Below are 24,174 nucleotides of genomic sequence, written 5' to 3'. Positions count from 1 at the left end.
CTGGCTGCTCTCAGCCACTCTGACCCCAGCCTGTAGCTCTGCATGGGGTTGTTGTGGCCAAAGTGCAGCACCTGGCACTTGGACTTGTTGAATGCCATCCTGTTGGACTCTGCCCATCTGTCCAGTCTGTTGAGGTCCCTCTGCAGAGCCTTTCTACCCTCTAACTGACTAACATCTGCCCCTAACTTTGAGTCATCTGCAAACTTGCTGATGACTGACTCAATCCCCTCATCCAGATCATCAATGAAGATGTTAAAGAGCATGGGGCCCAGCACTGATCCCTGGGGGACACCACTGGTGCCTGGCCACCAGCTGGATGTGACACCATTCACCACCACTCTCTGGGCCTGGCCCTCCAGCCAGTTCCTAACCTAGCACATAGTGTAATGGTCCAATCCATGGGCTGACAGCTTAGCCAGCAGTTTGCTGTGGGGGACGGTGTCAAAGGCCTTGCTGAAGTCCAGGTAGACCACATCCACAGCCTGCCCCACATCCACCAGGCGGGTCACCTGATCATAGAAGGAGATCAGGTTGGAGAGGCAGGATCTGCCCTTCCTAAATCCATGTTGGCTGGACCTGAGTCCTTGGCCATCCTTCAGGTGCGCAGTTATTGCCCCCAGGATAATCTGCTCCATCACTTTCCCTGGCACTGAGGTCAGGCTGCCAGGCCTGGAGTTTCCAGGTTTCTCCATCCGACCTTTCTTGTGGATGGGGACCACACTGGCCAGTTTCCAGTCACCTGGGACCTCACCAGTGAGCCAGGACTGGAGGAAAATGATGGAGAGCAGCTTGGCAGCTCATCTGCCAGCTCTCTCAGCACCCTAGGATGGATCCCATCTGGTCCCAATCTGAATAGGAATGTTTGCAGAATGCAAACTGGAGGCCCACTGGCTCCCTGCAGCCACAGCTGGGGCCACACAGCAGCCCAGGGCTCTGCAGGAGGAGCAGAGAGGGTCAGGCAGCACAAAAACTGCTGGAGCCTGCCCACGCTGCAGAACACCTGGACCTCAGGAGACCAGCAAGGGATCTCCCTGGACAGAGCAGCTTGGGAAACTTTCAGGGAACCAAAGTCTCAGGTGAGGACACACTGGGTTTGTGCCATGGTCACTGGACAAGCACATCAGGGAGGTGATGCCCAGTGCGCCAGCAGGGCAGCTGCAGGTGAGGGAGATGCCTTCACAGCCAAGGAAAGACGACAGCAACCAACAAAAGGAACTGAAAGGCACAGTGCTGGGTTGGGCCCAACTAACAACAGAATGGACACCCATCAACAACAGACCTGCTCTCTCCTGCAAGCAGAAAGGCCCAGGGCAAGCAATTACCTAGCGAGAAGCTTTATCACTCCTCCAGCTCCTGCTCTCATGCAGGAGATCAGAGACATTTCCCTAGGCAGGGCTAGAACAGAGGGCACTCCAAGCAGCACAAAGTTAACACAGATCTCTTTTCTGGCCCTGGGGCTTCAAAACTCTGCATTTGCCAAAGTGCTTGAATGGTTCTTTGCTTCAGGGCTCCTTAAGCTTCAGCCTCACATCTGAGCCCACCTGTACTCCCATGGCCCTTGCTGATGGGCACAGCTGAGGGGCAAAGGAAATAGGGAACAACAGCATCAAAATAAGATTTATTGTTGAGAACCAAGGCCTGGAAGAGACAGACATGGCAGATAACAACCAAACCACATGCCAGGCTGCAGCTGCGGGCAGGGGGCCCACAGAAATCCCTTTCTCTGGTACCAAAAACAAGAGTGAAAAGGTCAGAACATCACAGTCTGCAACTGTCTGACAGGGAAGCAACTGAGGTCCTTGGGCATGCAGCACAGCAGCAGGGAGTGGGAAAGCTGGGGGCCCAAAGGTAGCAGCCAGAGCAGCACTCTCCCTTTGCTGAAGCCACCCCTCTGAAAACAGCCAGCGGCGGAGTCCTCTGTGAGAAACCAGCGCCAAGGAGATTATTGCTACAGGCTGCTTTGTGCATCCCCTGGAAACCAGGAGACAGCTGAAACCCAGCCACTGAATCAAGGAGCAGAAATCTCCCACTACATCATTTTAGCATGTTGAAGGCACTTCCCAGTCTCTTCAAACCTGCTCCAATTTCCGGCTCCTCTGTGGAAGGATTCTAGTCTTACATCAACAATCAGAAGTGACTGGGGAACTCTGGCAAGGAAGTGTGGCTGCTCCATAAGGAAATGAAAGGGGCAAAGGGGCAGCGACAAGCACCACCTTACTCTCTGGTGGGGTCTCTGCAAGTGTCTTTGCTGGATTACAGCAGGTTTAAAGCAGAGAATGAGCTTTAGGAAAGGACTGTGAGAAACTTCAGAGGTGTTGGGACTTACCTGCCTTGCGCTAGGATCTGAAGCCCTGTGCCTAGCTTATCTTTTGGCAAAGGGCTTCAGTCATAGTATCATACCATCAGTCAGGGTTGGAAGGGACCACAAGGATCAGCTAGTTCCAACCCCCCTGCCATGGGCAGGGACACCCCACACTAGATCAGGCTGGCCCGAGCCTCATCCAGCCTGGTCTTAAACACCTCCCAGGCAACCAGCACCAGAACAAGGGGACACAGTCTCAAGCTGCGCCAGGGGAGGTTTAGACTTGGGGTGAGGAGGAAGTTCTTCACCGAGCGAGTCATTCGGCATTGGAATGTGCTGCCCAGGGAGGTGGTGGAGTCACCGTCCCTGGAGGCGTTCAAGAGGAGATTGGACGTGGCACTTGGTGCCATGGTCTAGTCATGGGGTCTGTGTTTATAGGCTGGACTCGATGATCCTCGAGGTCCTTTCCAACCTAAGTGATACTGTGATACCTCCAGGGACGGGGCCTCGACCACCTCCCTGCACAACCCATTCCAGAGTTTCACCACTCTCATGGTGAAGAACCTCCTCCTCACATCCAGCTTGAATCTCTCCACCTCCAGTTTCATTCCATTCCCCCTAGTCCTATCACTACCTGAGATCTGAGCAGTCCCTCCCCAGCCTTCCTGTAGGCCCCCTTCAGATCCTGGAAGGCCACAATGAGGTCACCTGGGAGCCTTCTCTTCTGCAGGCTGAACAGCCCCAACTCCTTCAGTCTATCCTCATAGGAGTCACAGCTAACTGTGCCAAACAAAAAGACCTGAAGGCTCTCCCTCCCTCTTCTCCAGCTGCTGCTCCTGGGCACTTGGCTCACAACAGAAGGGAAGGTCTGGAACAAAATCCTTTTCCCCCAAAATAATTTTCCTTTATTTTTCTTGGTTTTTTTTTTTTGGTTTTTTTTTTTGCATAACATTTTTGTATTTCCAACTATAAATAAAAAAATTATTAGAAAGAAGTTACAAAATTGGGTTGAATGGACCAGAACAGCACAGAACTTCTCACACATGGTAATTCACTTCCCGTCTTCCTCTTCCTCCTCCTTAGCGGCGGCAGGGCCTCGCGCTTGGCACCGTAGCTGAGGGGGCCACGTGTCGGTCGCTGACGGTCTCATCTTCAGCACCTACAAACAAACACACAAAGACATCCATACATGGATTCCACACCCAGGAAAACCCCAGCAAAACCCACAAGGGCCACAGGAGGTTGTGGACTGGGAGCACGCAGCAGATGCTTCTGCCAGAGCATGCCAGCCTCTACGCGCAGCCTGGGCACCGCAGGGAAACAGAGACCAAACCCCTGTCGCCACGGCACCTCTGCTGCACTGAAAGCTCAGAAGCATAAACGCATTCATGTTGGTGGCAGAACCCCAGCACCTTGTGGAGTCCCTCAGGCTGGAGTCTTGGTTCCCGTGGGGGAAGAGCCAGACTCCTAGGAGGCGGAAACAGAGACAGCCAGCACAGGTGCCCAGCGCTCCTCTCAGCTCGTGGGACTGCTGCTGAGCCGGGAGGGGAAAGGACAGGTGCCTGCTGCAGGAGGCTGCTGAAGGGGTGGTGAGACTGCTGAGGCAAGTCCTGAGCACCAGCTCCCTGTGCCTGCAGCCTTGGCAACACAGCCCGAGCTCGCCTCCCTTGTCCAACCTCAGCCTAGGATCCTGCTCCCACCTGGGAGGCAGGGAAGCCGTAGCCCATGGCAGCCGTAGCCCATGGCAGCAGAACGCAAGGCAGGGATGGGACCCACCAGCCTCCATCATCCAGAGCACAAGGCGAGACGGCTGGCGGGACACAAAAGGGTGCAGAGGTGCTGAGGGCTCGCAATGACAGCACCTGAACAGAATGCAGTGAGGGTGCCCAGAGCACAGCAGAAGGCTGAAGCAGCAGCAGCACAGGGAGGTGCCACCATGCATCCCTGTGACCCCGCAGGACCAGCTGCTCCGGGACTGGTGGCGGTGCTGGTGGCATGCTCAGGGTGACGTGCACCAGCAGCATGGAAGCATGCACGCTGCAAGGGCTCTGCAAGCACAGGTGGGGTCACAGAGCACACAGCTCGCTAGATGCACTCAGGAGAAAGGCAGAGTTGCTTACAGCAGCGGGGCAGGCGAGGGCCAGCGGGGGAACACGCCCTGTGCAAACAGATGCTGTGTCTGGCAGAGCTCCTGGTGGGTCTCCACGAGTTAGCTTTGCTTTCCTTAATTGTGGTCCCAATTTTCTCCCTCCTGTATTTCTTGCTCTGCCTGCTCATAGGGAGAATTGCTTTGAAAGGAAGACAAATCATGTCCCGGTCGTAACTCCTCCCTGAACTTTTGATCTACTTCGGTTCTGCAGGTCCGCCTGAATCCAGCACCCTTCTCAACACCTGCTTGCCCCTCATAACCAGCACTGTCCATCCAGGAAAACAAGACAGAATGAACCACCTCCAACAACAGGGAAAAGCCTTCGGGCAGCAGCGGTCTGCTGTGCTTACACCACAGGTCAGCCAGGAAGCCAACTCCCAAGCAAGTCCTGCAGGTGCCTGGAGGCACACACAAACCCCTGCTTAGCCCACGTCCCAGGGACAACAGCTGGGCTCTTTATTCTGAGGTCACTGTGAACTCTCAAAGGCTGACCAGAGGAGATCAGTGAGCTGGGATACAATCCCAACTTCCTTGGTGCTGGGGGGGAGCTACAGGAAGAGGCAGTGACTGCACATCCTGTAGCTGCTGCCAGTAGTGAGGAATACCTTAGGTACAGCTTGTGCAGCCTGAAACACAACCACTGCATGCTCAGGAAGCTTCTGCTCGTTTGCAAAGTAATTAAAAACCAAACAGCACACAAATGAAAACTTGTCCGGAGTAAAGAGCACCTGTTTGAGCTGGACTGGCAGCTGGTTACATCTTCTTACATTTCCTAAGATTTCAGAAGGTGTCAGAGCCCTGAATGTCTCAGGAAAACTATGATAAGGCACAAAGAAGTCCCCAGAAGCATGGCTTGAGAGGCTCTCCCAATGCTCATCCTATCATAGAATCCTTGAGGCTGGAAAAGACCTCTAAGATCCAAGCATAACCCAGCTCCCATGACCACTAAACTATATCCTGGAGCACCACATTACAGCTTCTTGAACACCTCCAGGGATGGGGACTCCACCAGCTCCCTGGGCAGCCTGTTCCACTCCCTGACCACTCTTGCAGTAAAGAAAGTTTTCCTGATATCCAACCTGACCCTTCCCTGGCACAACCCCTGTTGCCTCTTGTTCTCTCACTAGCTGTGGGGAGCAATGAGGTCTCCCCTCAGCCTCCTCTTCTTCAGACCCAACACCCCCAGCTCCCTCAGCTGCTCCTCGTAGGACACTCTCCAAACCCCTCACCAGCCTCGCTGCTCTTCTCTGGACACCCTCTTGCACTGTGTTTCTTATTTCATCACCTGGAAGCCCTCAAAAGCAGAGATGGAGCTGTGCTCAGTGGTGCCTCCACAGTGAAAGGCAGAGTACAAGGATCTGCTCCTTCCTGACTGAAAAAAAATATCCTAACTTCTCTTTCTGCCTTGTCCATCTGTCACTGCTGAACAGACACCAGGAAGCCATCCAGTGGCACTACAACAAAGTGAATGAATCCAAGCTTCCCTTCCCAACCCACTGGCAGACCAGGAACTCGTCACAGCTGTGCCACTGCTGGAACAGACACCTTAGTGAGACTAGGTCAGCTTCCATGCACAGCTTCTCTGCACTCATCAAGCAAAATCCACAGCTTAAGGAGGCTTTGTGGTAAGGCTGCAGAGTCACCCAGCCTCTAAGACCTTCACATGGAAGTTCCTTCAAGGGAGAAGTAGTTGTACAGCTGCATACAGCTCCCAAGGCATGCAGCAGCAATCTTGTTGGTACACTGCAGCTACCCCTGAACATCGAGCAGCAAGGATCAGGGCATGGACAGAAGGTGCTGCCTCCTGCTGCCAGCAGACTGGCAGATGAATCAGTTGTCAGGAATCGATTTACTGACACAGCTAACACCAGCACCAGAGCCCATCCAGAGCCCCCCGAGCAACCAATTCTCTCATAATGCAGAGCTTGTACCCTGACAGCTCAGAAAATCCATGTCCTTATGCTGCCTTCCTGGAGCTTATCTGCATTAATAAAAGCAGCAGGGCAGTCAGGGCTGCACCATCACCATCCTCACCTGCAGGGATGGATGGCTCCTCAAACAGACCTGGCTGGAACAGTACGGAGCACCAGAGCCAAACGGCACCAACAGGTGTAAGTCACAGCACAGCTCCCATCTGACCAACAGCTCCTCTCAGGAGCACACAGACAGCAAAAGAGCTGCACTGACCAGGCTCCTTCAGAGCAAACACCACAGCTGCAGCCCAGCCTAAGGACCAGCTAGGCACAGCCCAGCACCACTCATCAAAGAAATGCTGCTCCAGGGTTCAGTCAACAACTGGTAACCACAGCCAAGAGATTCCACACCATGATGGCTCTGCTGCCTTAGAAACCCAACCCCACAGCAGGGCACTCATCTGTCTGTAGCAACCAAGAGCACAAGAACTCACAGCTCACAGACTCTGCAGGGACCCTGCCCACGTTCAACAGCCACACACCCATCCTCCACAAACATCACCAGAAACGGAGCACTGGGAAGGGCAGACAAGGAGCCAAAGAATGAAGGGAACTTTACAGAGATGCTAAACACAGTCATCAGCTGTTCCATTTGTGATGTCTGCCTCCAAGCCAACACTTCCAACAGCAGCTGTTACACGCTCAGGTGGGGGCTAGCTGGCAGAAAGGCAGGAAGCTAGGCAGGCTTTTGCCATGCTAGCTAACCCCTGACACGTCTGTCTTACTCCAGAAGACTTGAACCCTTTGCTTCAATTAGGTGGTGGTGGGGACTCAGGGAAGGCAATACTGAGGTCACATCACTTCAGCAGGGAGATTTCTGACAGCAACTCTCCACAGCCAGCCTCCAAAGAACATGGGAGGATGCTTTTTTCCCTCCTCAAACACTTGCCAACTGACCAACACAGCCCCACCAAGTGCTGTGTGCAGGGGGCTTCTTTGGAGAAACTCTGAACATCCTCAGGATGGTGAATAGTGCAGCAGGATCGTTACAACAAACGCTTGAAGGGAAAGAGCAAAGTCAAGGGAAGGCAGTGACTGAGTCAAAACTATTCCTGATTTCCTTCCACAAATAGCAGAGCCTGGAACTTCATTGAGGAGCTCCTGCTCTTCACTGAGGAATCCTGCCCTTTGGCAAGAGCCAGCCCTCCTCCTGAACACAAATGCCCCTGCAGGAGCAAACACTGCCACACTTGGCCCATTCCATCCTCTCTCTCACTCCAAGTATTTCAGAGACAGGAAGTCATACAGTTGACTGCAAAAAAAGAAGCCTCTAGGAGATAGGTTTGAAGTACAAGTTCAGTAGCAGGTGTGGAATGAAGACCAGAGTTAAACATGCACAGAAACTGCAAGGGCCAACTTGACACCATTCTTGTGAATGAAATGTGTCAGGAAGCCTGAGTCAGGGTTTGCAGAAGACTCTTAACCCCTTGAATGTCTCTCCCTGCCGTCTCCAGCTCCCTGCTCTGAGTGCCTGCAGCAGACAAGCAGTGCCAGCAGCAGCAGCTCTCCTCCCAGTCCAGCCCTGCTCCAGGCCAGCCCAGGATGCACTGGGCAAAGCAGATGTGCTGACATATTTGCATACTCCTCACTTGGCAACGGGGGAGCCAGAGCAATGCCAGGTGGGCAAACTCAGTTTGGCATTTCCCAGCCACCACTCTGCGATTTAAAGCATTCTGCCAATATTTACAGTCCAATATTTCCACAGGACTGGAGCTGGGGGATCTGCTCTCTGGAAGCTGGACTCTGAAGCTGAGGATCTGTCCTGCCTGGTGAGCAGCGCTGGGAGCCTCGGGACACGGCAGAGCTATGGGACGCGGCTGCAGACCTGGCACCAGCGCGGCTTCAACCTGCTTGCTGCACATCTCAGCAGTGGTCAGAGCCAGGAGGAGCTCAGCTCAGCTCTAGGGCTGCAGGGCAATGTCATTTTTGGGTACAGACCCCCACAGACCCTACTGTGTGTGTGGCACAGACCCTTCAGGTCCCTCTCATCCCTCTGCTCAAGCAGTTGCCACGTGTATTCAATCTCATGGCATCTGATTAATTGCCACCAAGGGCCAAAGCAGCCTTTGACATAATTGGCATAATCAAGGGCACCAAAAGGTAGCTTGAAGTTAATAATGGAAAGAATTGCAGCCAAGAGGGCAATCACCAAATGAAAGCCATCATTCCAACATGCAGACATCAAACTCTGAGCCATCATTTGGCCCCAGTACCAGCTGGAGAGGCAATAGTCATGCACAGAGCCAGGAGAAGTGTGGCCTGGCTGCCTCAGGCTGCCCACCCTGCCCAGTGCCAGCTCTGCCCAGCCACACAGCACTTGCAAGGTGGCCACAGGCCTGGGCAGCAGGGCTGGCACTGAGCTGCAGCTCACCTCACAGACCACATGGAGCCACATGGAGCAGTGCACAGGAGGACAGAAGCCTCCTCCTGAACCGTCCTTCCTAATGTCTCCTGCAGCCTACACCAGCGACAGTGCTCACCGAGAGGCTGCTTGCATTGGAGCCCAGTTCTGTATCTGTGCTTGCTTGCATTTCAGTGATACCAGGATCGAGTTAGGAGGCCTTCCCTAGCACTCTGAGGGCAGGAGAGACAGACACAGCCCACATGTCTCTTTCACCATCTACTAAGTTTTAGCATCCTCACATGTAGCACCAGCAGCACTGAAGATACCATCCACTGAGAGGAACCCACAGAATTTGCCATCAGGGACAGCAGAAAGGCTGCAGCAGGCAGCAAGGAAACCTGCAAGCTGGCACTACACAACTTGTGGAGCACAGCTGCTAAGAGGCAGGAGGTGTCTGTTACGGGCAGAGCCTGAGAACCAGCGGGGGCTGCTCCTTCCGCACAAGGCAAGGGACGAGAGTCCGGAAAACCAAGGCAGAGTTAGCGGGCAGGGTGGGGAGCGCCCCGGCTCTGGGTTGCAGAAGAACACTGGGGGGTTCCACACAGTTTCCAAGCACAAAATGTTTATTTTTCTTCTTTTTCATCTGTACAATTTCTCGGGGGTCTTGGTGCCACTGACTTTGTCAGTATACAGGGGATGGGCTATACAACAGGCAACAGCAACATAAACAGTAAGGTTCAGTGCGAGCCGGAGGGGAACTGGTGTGAGAACATATTTTCCATGTTTGCTCATGAAGCATACAGACATGAATCTAAAAAACCCAAGCAAATTAAAGATACATGTTACAGAGAACAGAAATCTCTTACTACAGTAAGTATTTTGCCCAGGCAGAAGACTCTGCATAATTGTCTATAAAATTCAATTCTAACTGAATTGATGGAATAATATATTCAAAGGGTACAAACCAAATAATTTAAGACAGAGAGAATGCTCAAAGTACAATAGAACTATACAATTCACAGCTTGGCAGCACAGCCCTGCCCGGCAGCGGGCAGTGTAAAACGCCACGGCAGGAGAGATCGGCGCCACCTGCCCTCGGATTGCGCCCGCGCGGTTCACGGCCTCTGCCGCAAGGCTCTCCCCCAGCGCTTCCCAGGGGAAGGAGACTTACCATCAGCACCCCACTGTGAGTGGCTGTCTGGTGCTTTGAGACTGAGAGGTGCAGGTGGAGACTCTTCGCAGGGTAGAAGGGGCAAAAAGCAACTTTCCCCCCGGGAGAGAGGTGTCTGTGCCACCTGGAGCGCAGACTCCGCTAAGAAATGAACCAACACAGTTCCAAAAAGAAGGGTTTCCAAACAAAAAACGGTGAGGCTCCAAACCTGAAGTATCAGATATGAAGAAGAATAGCTTCACTTTTTTTCCCCTTTTTTTTCCTGTTTCAGCACGAATGCTGCTGGCAGGTCAGTGGCAAATCACCATTCCTAACCTCAGCGGCCACACCGAGTGCTGTCTTTAGGATGGTTCTCACAGTGACCTGGAGATGTGTTCTCCTCCAACCGAGAGCCCACTTACATTTCTTCACGTAGGAAACATGCACGAATTTGTAATTTAACTACACTATCAAAGCCCAGCAGGGGGAAGACAACAAAATCCGGTTTGCTGCTGGCCCAGAAGAAAAGAGTTATTTGCCTGCCTGTTGGAGAAGTTGCCAAATACAACCGCTTCAGCCAAAGGCTGGGGAAGAGAATGGATTGCACTGCCCAAAGCCATCACCTGCCCTTGCACACAGCATCACTCTGGAAAGGCTCCCGATTTAAAGCATGCATTCCACTGCTCCTTGGGGGAGCACAACGGTGAGACCAGCATCCCGCACAGACCTCACCTCACCAGCGGTTTTTTTGCTTTAATAAAGGACGTTCCACCTGTGCACTGAAACAGAAGTGTTTGCAGCAGGGTGAAAGCGATGCACGCCAGCTGGAAACCTCCCACATCTTTGCAAACACAGCTCCCACTCCCGAGCAGACTGCACATGAAACACACCTTCCAGACAACGTTCCGTGTCTTTCCAGCTGGAACTGAACAGCTGAAGTTCAAGGCACTATACTCCTGCAGGGTTAGTACAATTTGCTAGCCATCAATTCAAGTACATCGGCTTCAAGGGTCGCGAGTGTAGAAGACCAGAACACAAGGAATAAAGTGTCGTCAGCAATGGAATACAAGCAGCTACCGCCGGAACGGACAGACCTCGTGTGAACCCTCTCACAGTGATCGCTGGATGCGGAGTATGGCTGCGTGCGCCAGCAGGCCGCCCCGACCCCCGCCCGCTCCGGCTGCGCACCGCGCGGCCCCCGCAGCGGAGCGGCGGCTCCTGCGCGCCTCCCGCGCCGCCCCGGCTACGTCATGCGGAGGCGCGGTCCCGGCGGCTCGGCCGCGGGGCGCTGCAGCGGCACCGGGTACAGCTGCAGGCAGGTTTTGCCCAGCGGCGAGAACCGCCCGATGCTCGGGGCGCGGATCAGCCCCGGCGGCACGGCCGGCCCCGGCCACTGCACTCCGTACACGGCCATCGGGAAAACTCCTCCGTACGGACAGAGAGGCATCACGTAAGGTGTCACCGGGCCAGAGAGGGCTGGCCCCGGCACAGGCACCGGCAGGGGCGGTGAGGCTCCAGGAGCTAACGCAGCGGGCACGGGGCGAGACACCGGAAGGACGCCCCTTCCCCCCAGGCCCGTTCTTACTGAATTAACCTACAAAAAGAAGAATACAAAGAGCGTTGCCATTAAACTCCTCTCTCCCCGCCTGCCGCAGGCAGCACTGGCGTGTCTAGACACCCGTGCCAAGACAGCCCTGCCGAGCCAGGGCCACGGCCACTGCTCCCCGCAGCAGCCCAGACGCCGCTGCCGCTAGCGACCCTGCCCCACGGCTGGGCACCTGCAAGCTGGAGGCAGCACAGGGCTGGCACAGCATCCTCGGAGCCTGTGGGCTGGGGATTGCTTTTGGCTCTTTGCTAGTTTGGGTTTTTTTTTCCCCCCCACTTATGTTTTTTTTTAAGAAATCAAAAAGAAAAGGAAGTTAATAGGAAAGGTTGCTAGAAGGAGGAGGGGAAGGCTGCCTGAATATAATCTATTTAAGGAGGCAGGAAGCATCACTATGAGAACTGACTGCCACAAAAAGCTATGAAACCCAAAAGGAACCCAAGTAATTGTTTTTGTGCTCAGCTTTGTGCATGAAAATGACTAAGCTCAATGCAGAATGAAGCCATAGCTCATACTCTCACAACAGGCTTTCAAAAATTCCAGCACACATTTCTGTACAAAGTTTTTCAGAGCTAAGGGCAGTGAAGAACAGAGAGAGCTTTGCCCTAGTGGTTAGACACCAGCCCCGCTGCTGGTTGAGACTGGGTGACGCAATCCAGCCAAGGACAGTGGGAACTGCTCCTGCCTCGGGGGCTGCTGGAACCACTTCCAGCTATTTTTCTCCAATTCTATTAATATCCACCCCAGTTATTCAGGTTCTGCATGTGAGGGCAGGGAAAGAGCTCTCCTTCCTGGATGCAGGCTGCGGCGTGCACAGTGCTATGGCAGCTCCCCAGAGCGCTCCCTGCTCCCTCTGCGGACAGCACTGCTGTAGGGGCTTCATTTCACGGGCTTTGGAACTCCTTGCTGTGCCTCCCACTCGTGGCACAAGAAAAAAGGGTACTGCTCAAGTCTGGCAATCTCATCATTCAGTACTCATTTCATGGTTCACAGTAACTTGATAGAATTGGTATGATGGTGAAATTTGGGAAGGAAAGAGGAGCAGCTGGATGAGCCTGTGTGGAAGGTTTGTTAATAGGGTCTGATTTCAGTATCTCTTCTCAACTAGAATAAGAAAGGCAATGCCACTCTATGAGTCACTGCTCTGGAGCATTAGCCAAAGCAAATTCTAGAACAATACAGAACTACCTCAATGTCCTCCTTGACTTCACTGTCCCCAGGTCTGACCTGGGTCAGATGGTGAGCACTGAACCAGGAGAAACAGCTGTGTTGGTGTCAGGAATGTAACATTAGTTATGTATAAAAATCTGTCAGAATTAACAGCAGAAAACAAAGAACAACAAAAAGGGGAACTGAGGACATATTGTTAAGACCTGAAGACTGTTGGCTGTTGTTAGACCCTTGGTTAAACATCCTCAAAACGATGGTTTCCACCCAACTGCACAGCTGTATGTGGATGACAAGGGATTAGCTGCCCCAAACAGAGGATTTCTTGTACAAGCAATAATTATTAGGCTTGAAAATGCCTAGTTTTAGTCCTTTCATATAGAGATCTACTCCTACCCAGTTCATGCTTCCTGACTGCTTTGTTCTCAGCTAAATCCCTCAGTAAAGCAGCAGCTGTATTGGAGGCTTTGCACGTGCAACTGGGAATAGAATTGCACCATGCTCCAAACCCAACCACTACACATTCCTTTAAGCCTGTGACAAGCACACGTTGATGACTTAAGCTGCTTCCTGTTCCTTCATGAGCTTTGAGGGGGCAGAACACACACTTGAAGATGCAGTAAGACATACAGCTCTTGTGTCTTTCCCTGGATAGAAGTTTCTTGGTCAAAGCCATTTTTTAACCATCTTCTTTTCACAGAATGGTGGAGGTTGGAAGAGACCTCTGGAGATCATCCAGTCCAACCCTTCTGCTAAAGCAGGGCACCCATAGCAGCTTGCCCAGCATCACAATGTCCAGGTGGGTTTGGAACCTCTCTGGAGAAGTGTACAGAAGAGTTGGGCTTTCCCCTTCCTAGTTCAACCTCAGACAATGCACCACTAGTAAGGAGGAACAAAACTTGGCCAGCTGTGGAGGGCATGACTTTGGTTTTACCAGTACAACATTAATTTCCTTCTGGTTTGCTGTCTGTCTGGAGCCTAGTGAAGTCAGCTGCCCTGGCCTTAAGCAGGCTGATAAGGTAGAACCGGTCTCAAACTTAGTGGATTTAACAGCCACCCTGGAGCGCTGACAGCTGCCATCAGCAGGTGAGAGGCAGCCTGCTGGAGATGCTGAACAGGGACTGCGTTTCTTTGTTTTGGGGGGGGAGGGGAGACTGGATTGGCATCCTAAACTGTATCCTATATGGTATGGGAAGGAAGTTCAATCTCCCCCCTCCCTCTTTCCCTCTGTCTCTCATGTAGCTCCCTCTGTCGAAGCAATCAATACACTCACTGAAACACTACCTTTGGTGGCTTCTGCCTGCTGCTTTCCTACTTCCACTTCCCACCTCATCTCCTGCACTTGCCAAACTCTCCCTGCATTAACAAACTTCTGCCCTGAGGCCTTGTACAGGGCCCTGTTGGGTAAGATCCATCTCTCACTTAGTCCTCCCAAAGTTTCTGACTTCTACTGCAAGCCTTCCCCTGGCTGCTATTTATTTCTGTTGCCCCCAGTGATCACACCTACTGCTCTGGAGAAGAAGATTGATACCTACAGAAAGAAGAATGTACACAGACCCAGCTGTGCAAATGAAACAAAGTCCCTGGGCAAAGGCTGTGGCAGCTCAGGAAGAACCTATCTGTTCTTGGACTTGGTTTCATTCTCTGCTTTGTTCTTGTGCTTTACCCAGCAATCTTCGTAGCTACAATCCAGTGACAGTACATAGCTAAGGGTTGCGTTTAACTTCTAAGCGTCACAAACGTTTTTACACCAGAACAGATGAACCCAGGGCACCCTCCTGTGAGAGCTGAGAGCCATCGAGCCACTCTGAAAAGGCAGCACTTAAGAGCCCTTTCCTTCCAGCTCCCTTACAAGCATTACTGCTTTACTTCTGTATGATCCAGCTACCACTGAAACAAAGCTAAATCACAGGACAGGGCTAGAGCTGGCTGCCAAAGTGAGCATGGGGAGGATGCTAATTCATCCTTTTTACCACCTTCTCCCAGTCTCCTAAAAAGCAAAAATTATTAGGTGCTACCAAAGATTTGTTTCACAGAATCACAGAAACATTCAGGTTGGAAGAGACCCTCAGGATCACCAAGTCCAACCACTGACCCTACTCTACAGGGGTCAGCCCTAAACCATAGCCCCAAGCACCACATCCAAACCACCTTTAAACACAGCCAGGGTTGGTGACTCCACCACCTCCCTGGGCAGTCTGTGCCAGTGCCTGACCAATCCTGCTGGGAAAAATGTTTCCTACTGTCCAGTCTCACCCTGCCCTGCTGCAGCTTGAGGCCATTCCCTCTTGTTCCATCACTAATGACCTGTGAGCAGAGATCAGTAGCAACCTCTTCACAACATCCTTTCAGGGAGCTGTAGACAGCCAGGAGGTCTCCTCTCAGCCTGCTCTGTTCCACACTAACCATCCCCAGCTCCTTCAGTCACTCCTCACCAGATTTATTCTCCAGGCCCCTCACAGCTTCCTTGCCCTCCTCTGCCCTGGCTCCAGCACCTCCACATCTCTCTTGGACTGAAGAGCCCAGAGCTGAGTACAAGTTTGTGCTCTTCCAAGTTCCTGGGAGGCTGTTGTGGCATTCAGACCGAGGAGGCAGTGCTGAACAGCCTCAAGCACAAATCCAGCCCATTTCTTTAATTATTCTCCCAACCCTATAGGGATGGAAGGCACAGCACAAGGTGCTACCAGCCCTTCTGCTCCCATCCCTCACCAGTGGCTGTTCCTGGGCAGCCAGCTCAGCAGAGTCAAGATGCCCTGAATGCAAACAGCCATGCAGCTCTCTCTGCTGGTGTCACCAGCTGACACAGAAACCACCTCACCAGGGACGCAGGAGGCATTTCCAGCTTTCCTGAGGCAATAGTTTTTTCTGTCAAGCCCTTGAGGGTAGGTAACAGTATGAAGAACAGAAAACATTTTTGGTAAGCCCTTTATTCCCAGGCACCTTCAAACAATGGCTTTAAGTACACAACACAGCACTTTGCACACAAGGCAGCTCAGGTTGCGAGGTGGATTCCTCGGCTGGGAATAGCCACGGTTACCTGTATAGAAGGGTTAGTTTGCCATGAGATGAGCACAAGAAACAGCTCTTATCAGGAAGTTTGACTTCAGTTTCATTTCATTTCATTTCAGCTGGTGTCTGAACCTAAGCTGGAAAATCTTGAAGGATCAGAATGGCTCAGGTTGGAAGGGACCTCAGACATCATCTACTGCAACCCCCTGCCATGGGCAGAGACACCTCCCAGCTAGACTTGATAGCCCAAGACATCAACCAATCTGCCCTTGAACACCTACAGGCAGGAGGCAGCCACAGCCTCCCTGGGCAGCCTGTCCCAGAGTCTCACCACTCTCCTGCTGAAGAACTTCCTCAGCTCCAGGCTAACCCTGCTCTGCCTCAGGTTCTAAACCATTGCCCCTTGTCTGGTATCTAGACACCCTCATGAAAACTCCCTGGAGTCCCCCTGGAGTCTCAGGCTGCACCAGGGGAGGTTTAGGTTGGATGTTAGGAAGAAGTTCTATACAGAGAGAGTGATTGCCCATTGGAATGGGCTGCCTGAGGAGGTGGTAGAGTCACCATCACTGGAGGTGTTCAGGAGGAGACTTGATGGGGTGCTTGGTGCCATGGGTTAGTTGTTAGGTGGGTTGGATTGGATGATGGGTTGGACACGATGATCTTGAAGGTCTCTTCCAACCTGGTTTATTCTATTCCATTCTCTAGGCTGACCAGTTCTTCCTAATACCTCCTATCTGCAGATAGGTGATGAGCATCTACCTGTATTGCCATGTTTAAACCCAGTGTTTGAAAAGGGTCATCTCAGGGCTCCTGTGCCATTACTGGACGACGGAAGGGATCTAACCTTCTAATACAGATAACCAGGATTTGCAGCCTCCTGACTGACCACTTCCACAGAAACAAAGCAGAACGTAAAGGCTTCCTTTCCATCCCAATTATTTTCTTGTTTTCTAGACTGCTGATGACAAAGGGGATGAAAATAAACCCACTAACTCTTATCAAACACACCACCAAGTTCTTATCTGAGCTGACTTCCAACCTCCAAGTGTAGCCCTCACTTAGCTGAAAAAGGCACTGACAGCAGCCAGCAATTTGCTGATGGTGGTAGAAGCATCTCAAGAAAAAAAAACCAACAGGAAAGCCAGTCCTCTGTTTCCAGGGTGAAAAGGAAGACTTGAAGCCAGCAACACAACCACCCTGCAAACCCTAATAGCAGTGGGTGGACAGCAACAGAAAACAACACATTAAAACAAACAAAAAATAATTTGTATATAAAAATAGCTCCCCCCACCCTACCCAGTAAGGATTTGCTGCAGTTTTCCCATGGCCAAACAGAGAGTAGGAAGAGGGCATTTGGGTTGATGCTGCCTTTGTCATACCTTCTGTCAGAGGAGCCCTAGGCTTCCACCCTAGGAGGATACTCATTGCCTCTGCATCCTCCATGCCATGTACAGGAGCTCTGTGTGGTACTCATCCCAACAGAGCACCATGGGACAACTCACATCACTCCTCCTCCTGTTTACAAACCCTTCAAGGAGACATCTTGCTGCCCCATAGCCTCCAGAGACAATTCAGAGGTGACGGTACAAATACTGCCTGCCTCCCTCCTGCCCTCATTGCCAACCACTGGACAGGGCCAACAACAGCTTCTCCTCAGTCTGCAGGTAGGAGACAACCTGCCCTAACAGCTCCCTGCTGGCTTGTTCCAGGCAAAACAAAAAAGGCATCAAACTCAGCCCCTTTCCAACGTATCTAGTCTTTCTTTCCAACAGAAACCCTTATTAGAACCCTCTCTGATGGGCTGCAAGGCTGTTTGGTGCTCCCAGCTCTCCTCTTGCAAAAGCATTCTTGGCTTGGGTGAGGAAGCTGCCAGTGAGCTGGTGTTAGCAGATGGGCTGGAGCAGTGCAGCCCCAGCTTTACTGTGCTCCCTGGGAGAAAGCTATTTTTGCCATCACTTATGTGATTTCCTGAGTTGTTTTTGTCTTTTCAATCCCTTTCTCAAAGGTGATTCAGTGCAGAGAGAACATCTCGTGTAGCTCATCACTTCAGGCACTGATGCTATGGCTCACCTGTCTAGCTCCTCTGACTAAGGCTCCTTTCACACAATTTCCTTCCTCCTCTTTTGAGTTTTTCTCCCTACATCGTGAAGCCCTCTCTCTACTGAAGTTCAATTTCCCCCTTAGGGTGAACTTCAAAAGGTACAAACAGCAGAATGATGCTCAACTCCCAAAACAAACCTTGTAAGAGTCTTTTATGTCATGCCCATCACCCTGTTTGCTACCACCTGCAGCAAGCTGTGCCGTATTGGAGGCCAAAATCTCTCAGCAGTAACCACATAAGGAATACTTGCCATGTACCTTTGAGTCTCTTCTGCAGCCTCCATGCCCCTATGAGGCCTTTACAAACAGAACCCCCTAGGGCAAGCTGGTGCAGGGCTTGCAAGGCCTCTGAACAACTGCCACCCTTCCAAGCAATGAGAACTGATGTGAAATGAAGAGCAGGGAACCCCAGCCTCCCTGGAATCTCCAAGAAGGCTTCCATCAGTGTTTTTAGTTCCCTGGAACAACTACCACATTTGAGGAAGAAAGAAAGAAACCCTCTCAAATCAGTGTATCGAGACGAGGACCTTCCAGTGTCTCTCACAGCAGTACTCTGCCTTCTCCACAGGCTTTGGATCAGAGACTCCAAACTGCAGAAGGTAAAATTAACCCTAAACTGATGTTAATTGGTGACTTAAAACATGCAAAATAGCCACTTTATTGTCCAGAGTTAGAGGTGGGCAAAACATCCCCACCAAACGCCTCAAACTGCTGCAGGAGTCTTGGGGGGAGGACACCGAGCTGCAAAATGCACACCAGAAGTGGCTTAACAGAACAAAGTCTCTGCCCTCACCCTCACTTTCCAGAGATCTTCACTATGTTTACTGGCATCTCCTTTGACTTATTGTATGAGAGCCAATAGGGTCTCAAGTAGAAGAGATCAGTACTGGTTAAACCATCACTGTGTAGAAGGTTTATTTACTCTCTGTTTTCTTCTTCATTCGTGGCAACTAAGAATTGGCATCAAATTGCTTAAGGAACTTGCACAAATGCCTTTCCCTGTGAAGTCCCCACTGACTCCAAAAGCAGCAGGTACCAAGGCAGAGGTGCTAGCACAGTTCCTGCTCTGGCAGGTCTCACCTCACAAGAGCTACCACTGCTGCATACAAGTTGGTTTTTAACTTCCACATGCCATAAGGGCAAAGGCTTACTACCCAGATCCAGGGATCTTGGTTTTAAGAGATTACAAAAAAAAGGCTCTGACTGGGTTTGTTTTCACTCTTTGTTTGCCTTTTAAATTAATTTACTTTCCTCTACTTTGGCTCAAATTCCAGGCTTCCAAAAAAACCAAATCCAGCAAAACTTACTAGCCAAAGCATCACCCAACTGTGAGGAGGAGGAAGGTCTGAAAACCCAGAGCAGCACTCAGCCATGAACACAAACACCAGACACAGACACAAGTGCTTATCACATCGTTTTTCTCCTGCTGCTGAAAACAAGAGGGGATGAATGGGGAGAGCTTCCCATTCCATTCAGTTGTAATTTACTCCCCCCAGCATTTCTGAAGGTGGTCTTTTCCCAAGCGTCAAAGACGCCCAGTTCCACCAGCACGGGTCACAAACAGACCCAGCTGTCACCCTGTCTCAGCACAGTACTCTGCTTCCACTACAACAAAGGCTCGCTACCACCAATCCTCCAGCCCAGCCTCTGTCCTGCCTAAGGAAGTTTAACACTAAGCATCAAAAAGAAGAAAACTTTAGGAACAGGTTAAAGATGAGCAACATATGGTCAAGGGTATGAGTATTGCTGTAGAGTGCTGTTCACAAGCAGGTTGCAATTAAAAAATATATATTTGTATCTCTCTGTTGCAGCCCACATGTCCCTTAAGGTTATTCCAAAAAGGCAATTTAAAAAAGAAACAAAATAATAATAATAATAATAATAGTAATAATCATCTGGCTTGGTAGTTAATGAAAAGAGACAGACATTTCTAGGAAGCAGTTATCTGAAGCAATCTTAGTCTATGTCCTTCTGCAAAGGCTTTCAGACACATAGCAAAAGGTTCTTCAAGGAGTGCCACTTACTCCACATGTCTCATTCTGGGTTTGCATGGGGTTAGCTTTGGGCTCCATGTCTTGCCTTTTTTGGTTCTGCTTCAGTTGGTTTAAGGAAGGCTTTGTCTGTGCAGCTCCAACAGTTTTGCTTGTCCACTGGTCAACCAGCTTGTGAAGGTCGTCTGTGAAGGTCCCTTTCTTGTTGTTACTGTTGTTGGCCTGAACCTGCAGGGCTGACTGCGGGAGGGGCTCAGGACACGTTACAAGACTGTTTGTGGAGGATCCTGGAAAATCACACACAGAGAAAGTTGACGATGGCATCTCTGCCTCACCACCCTGCTGCTCAAACAGCTTCTCACCTACTGCAATTCAAACGGTGCCTTTCAGGCTCCTAACCCACCCCCCTCTCTCTACAGAACACTTTGCTTAAAGACATGGTCTGAGTGCAAGGCGAGGTGCTGGCATCCTCTGTCCCATCCTGTCAGCTCAGCCTGCAGCTGCTCTCCAGGGAAATGAATGCTCCCAGAGAAGAGCCAAGTGCAGTCCCAGCTAGGCTGGCCCCCCAGGGCTTACAGAGCCCCTTCAGAGGAGCCTGCCTGCAGAGAGTGGGAGGCAGGATGCATAGCTTGCTTGAACTGCAGGCATTTAAAAAAGGAATTCACCACTGATTTCACTTGCATAAGTTTACTGTCCTCCTAGAAAAACATAATCGTCCTACAGGGCAGAAGGAAGGCTGCCTACTAAGCCTCAAAGCTCACCATCTCTCTCGGTGATGGATGATGGGAGCAGAATTTACCCTCCCATCTGCATTTCATTTGTTGAACTATTTTTGATTAAACCCCCCCATCATCACCATGAATGTACAGAAGAAAGAGGGGAAAGGAGGACACAAGTGGGTAGGTCAGTTTTGGAGACAAAGATAAAGATACAGAACTTTTGGTATAGATAAAAGCAGACAGGAAGAGTATGGACAGAGATTTACTTTTATGTATTCACTTATTTCTAGAAGGACTGGGGGGAGGAGGGGAAATCTGTCCTTTTATGTACTACAAGTTTTTAGGTAACTACAAGTCTGACACAGCAAGACCAGCTGGGAACAGCAGCTGAAGGTGCCTGAATTTGACCTCAGCAGAAAAGAGAAAGTTAACTTTTCAGCTAAGTCATTTGATATAGCTAAAGATTTGAAATGAAGACCATCTCTCCAAGCAAAAGGTTCATACAGCTGCAGTAAAATTAGGAGATGAGTAAACATGAGCATTCAGTCTTCTGCTTTTTCTGTTAATCAGTTACCAGTCAAGGAAACCAAGTCACCTAATTAGTCCTATTGTTCTATAAAACACATGAATAACCTTTAAATGATCATGCATTCACCCTGCAACATAACTTCTCAGTGGATAATGCTCAACTCCTTTTCTCTTGCTCGGGGGGAAAGGGACCAGTGAGAAAAAAACCAGATCAGCGTTTTGACAGGAAAGCTCTTCAATTAGTGTTTACTGTTTCATGCAGCTCAAGAGGAAGGAGATCGTTTTAAGCTCTAAACTCCTCCAGCAGAGAAAGAACTGCAGTCATCTAAAGGTGTGTATTTCAGAAAGACAAAACACTGGACCCAGTTTCCTGGCCGCATGCGTGCAGAGTCTCACACAGACAGAACACCACCACTGGCTTGAGGCATGCGTGGTTCCCAAGACATCACAGCACATGCACTATAGCGTCAGAGTACCACCAGTTACACGCTCTAGTTTCATACCAGTAAGGAGTGCACCAGCTCTACTTAATCAAACAGCTAGCTTTCAGTTAAAAAAAAACAACAAACCCAAACATATAAAAACCATAAAATAAGCAAAAAATAAAACCAGACATCCCATGCTATGAAGAAAATACTGAGAAACAAAAGTGGGATAGTTACTACTACTGTGATCTTTGCCTAGACATAGTCGTTTCAAGGTGGACCCTACAAGGTAAAACAATACAAGACACACAGGATTAGGTAAGACTGAACACGACAGACCTGACGGACAAGCTTCTGCACTTTTAAGCAATCAGAAATTAGTTATTATGCAAGAAAGGACAGACAAAGTCAGCAGTTCAGGTGAGTAAAGGAAGTCTAAATCACTGGACAGCTCAAACCTTTCTTAATGTGCAGCCATTCAGAAGCTTTGAGAAGTACAATAGCATGCCAAAAGCAAGGCCCCGGCACTTAAAGATGCGTTTGTTTGGTTTTTTTGGGGGGGAAGTTTTGGCGGGTTTGGTTTAATTATTGGTTTTGTTTGGTTGGTCTTTTGTTGTTTCAGGTTTGGGGCTTTTTGTTTTGTTTTGTTTCCCAAATTCCTTGGCTTCCTCACAGGTGGTTTTGATTCCTACTCTATTGATGCAGGAAACGATGTCAATTCAGTTTGTGACAGGAGGCCAAAAATGCTTTCAGGAACAGGTCAAGCTAGTCTGGCTGCAAAGACAAACTGTAAAACAGCCCTCCACGTCCTGTTTTACCAGTCCAAAAAGATACATTGTTCTGCAGGTCTGAGGCCAATCATTTCCAAATACATTCTCAGCAGGATTTGTGTCTAAATGTGAGGTTCTGAACTTCAGTTGGCAGGAACTGTGAACGAGTTCCCCTTATGCCTTGTCCAAGTGCAGAGAAAACAATCCAGCAGAGCAGCTGAGCTTTCATTTAAACCAAGCAGGTGTTTTTCCCAGCATTCTCCCACTCCATCCTCCACACTGACTTTACACATTCTGTCGGATAGATCATTAGTGCCAGGAGCGTACCCAGACCCCTGCTCAACTCTGAGATCTTGCCAGACCCAGGCACCATTTCTGTTGAGAGTGCCAAGCTTCCTGAAAGGTATTTTGGACTTGGTAAGAAGAGTATCATTATGGTATGGGAGGAGATGAGTATCTGGCATGGGGCATGGCAAGTTTATCGTGAAGAAGCACTTGAAACATGAGCAAAGTCGGTGTGGGGCAACAAGCAAGATACAGGATGGATGAGCTTTTTCTCTACAGCAAACCAGCTTGGACAGTTTATGTTACTGTGCCAGAAATGCAGCTTTAAACTCAGAGATTGCAGGTCTGGGTTGACAGAGGCTCTGAATGAGTCTTCAAAGGAGAAAGGAAACACATCAGTCAGAGACTGAGGAAGAGAGAGTAAAGAAAAGAGGAAGGGGGGGAAAAAAAGGAGAAGAAATGTTTGTGCTTTGATGTGGGTGGCATGAGGAGGGACAGAAGGATTTGCTTTGAAAGATTTTCTTATGATTTCATATAGTTTAGTGAGGCTTCTATTCCAGGAGCATCAGAAGGACATGACTACAGTAATGTCTTATGCAAGCACGACCGAGTTCAGTCTCTCATCTCAAAGCCTAGAGCACAAATACAAGGCACATTTACTAGTTGACCATCTGCAGCGTATTTTGAAATGCCTTCCACTCTTTCCCCTCAGATATACCTTACCTTGCCTGTCTCAAAGTTAGCTAGCAACTCCCATAATGGAAACAGGAGCAGCAGTAACACGGGAATGCTCTTTTCCTACCTATCCCCCAGCAGCTACAGGCAGAACTCAGCACAATTTGTATGCAAATGAAAAGCAATTGCCTGCGAAAAACAAAAGCGGGCAGCTGACTACGGGGTGGGGGGGGTGTGCGTGCTCCAGTGCCTGTCAAAAAGCTTAAACACCAACCCTTCTGCTTCCTGAAAACCCAGGCACAAGTTCATGTGCACCCTGGGTGCCAACTCACTCCTGACAGAGAACAGCGACAGCTATCCACAAAGAGCCACGTGTGTGGAGCTGCCTTAAGGAGGTATTAGAGGAGGGTCAATCACCAAGGAGAGAGCTGTTTTCTCCTAGCACTATCACTCCTGTATGCTGCTTGGGAGATGAGAAACATCACCTGAGCAGGGATACTGCCTGAAGCAGGGACTGACAACCCTGGGCTTCCACTGCCATTAAATTAAAATTCAATAGAAAATGCACCGGGCAAACCTAATTCACCGGATTAATTAACTGCATTACTTCTACAATCAAGGTGTTCAATAGCTCTAAGCTTAAGGAGATGAATCATCATTAAGATCTCATCTCAGTTCCAGATTTTTGATCTGAGAATTGAAGTATCATACAGGACATAAAAAACCAGCTACCCTGTCCCATATGTGCACCCTGACAAGCGCCAGAAACCCTGAAAGCTACAGTAAACAATGAAATGGCAAGAAGCTGTCAGACCACTTCCATAGGCACACCTGCACATGCAATGTATTAATGGCTGAGCTTGGCTAAAGCCACTCACTTTATACAAGATTACAAGTCTGAGCCAGGAGCTGGTGAAAATTCCACTCACAAGCTGCACAAACTCTTCCCTCAGACGCCCTTGCAATTTAATCCAGGGAATGAGC

At 50.2% G+C, this 24,174-nt stretch overlaps 1 protein-coding gene across 13 annotated transcripts in view; it reads right to left on the bottom strand.

Moving 5' to 3' along the window:
* Window positions 1-1,559: 1,559 nt before the first annotated feature.
* WNK2 (WNK lysine deficient protein kinase 2) overlaps window positions 1,560-24,174 on the bottom strand; it is a 134,705-nt gene continuing 112,090 nt past the window's right edge. For 6 of the 13 annotated variants that reach the window (XM_068162590.1, XM_068162594.1, XM_068162593.1 and 3 more), the window contains 4 exons: window positions 21,698-21,742; window positions 19,822-20,075; window positions 10,809-11,512; window positions 3,374-3,461 (listed from right to left, as the gene is read on the bottom strand). In XM_068162590.1, coding sequence (XP_068018691.1) covers window positions 11,162-11,512; window positions 19,822-20,075; window positions 21,698-21,742 — 650 coding nt within the window. In that variant the 3' untranslated portion in view covers window positions 3,374-3,461; window positions 10,809-11,161. Of the gene's footprint in view, window positions 3,462-4,422; window positions 4,572-10,808; window positions 11,513-19,821; window positions 20,076-21,697; window positions 21,743-24,174 lie in introns of those variants that run through there. The other 7 variants (XM_068162600.1, XM_068162595.1, XM_068162597.1 and 4 more) reach the window with 6 other exon arrangements.

The sequence above is a fragment of the Melanerpes formicivorus genome, unplaced genomic scaffold (assembly GCF_026170545.1).
Source record: "Melanerpes formicivorus ecotype bairdi unplaced genomic scaffold, bMelFor1.0.p_v2 SCAF_66, whole genome shotgun sequence".
NCBI classification, from domain to species: domain Eukaryota; kingdom Metazoa; phylum Chordata; class Aves; order Piciformes; family Picidae; genus Melanerpes; species Melanerpes formicivorus.
Note: the sequence above shows the minus strand (reverse complement) of the source record. Positions and strands in the feature narration are given on the sequence as shown.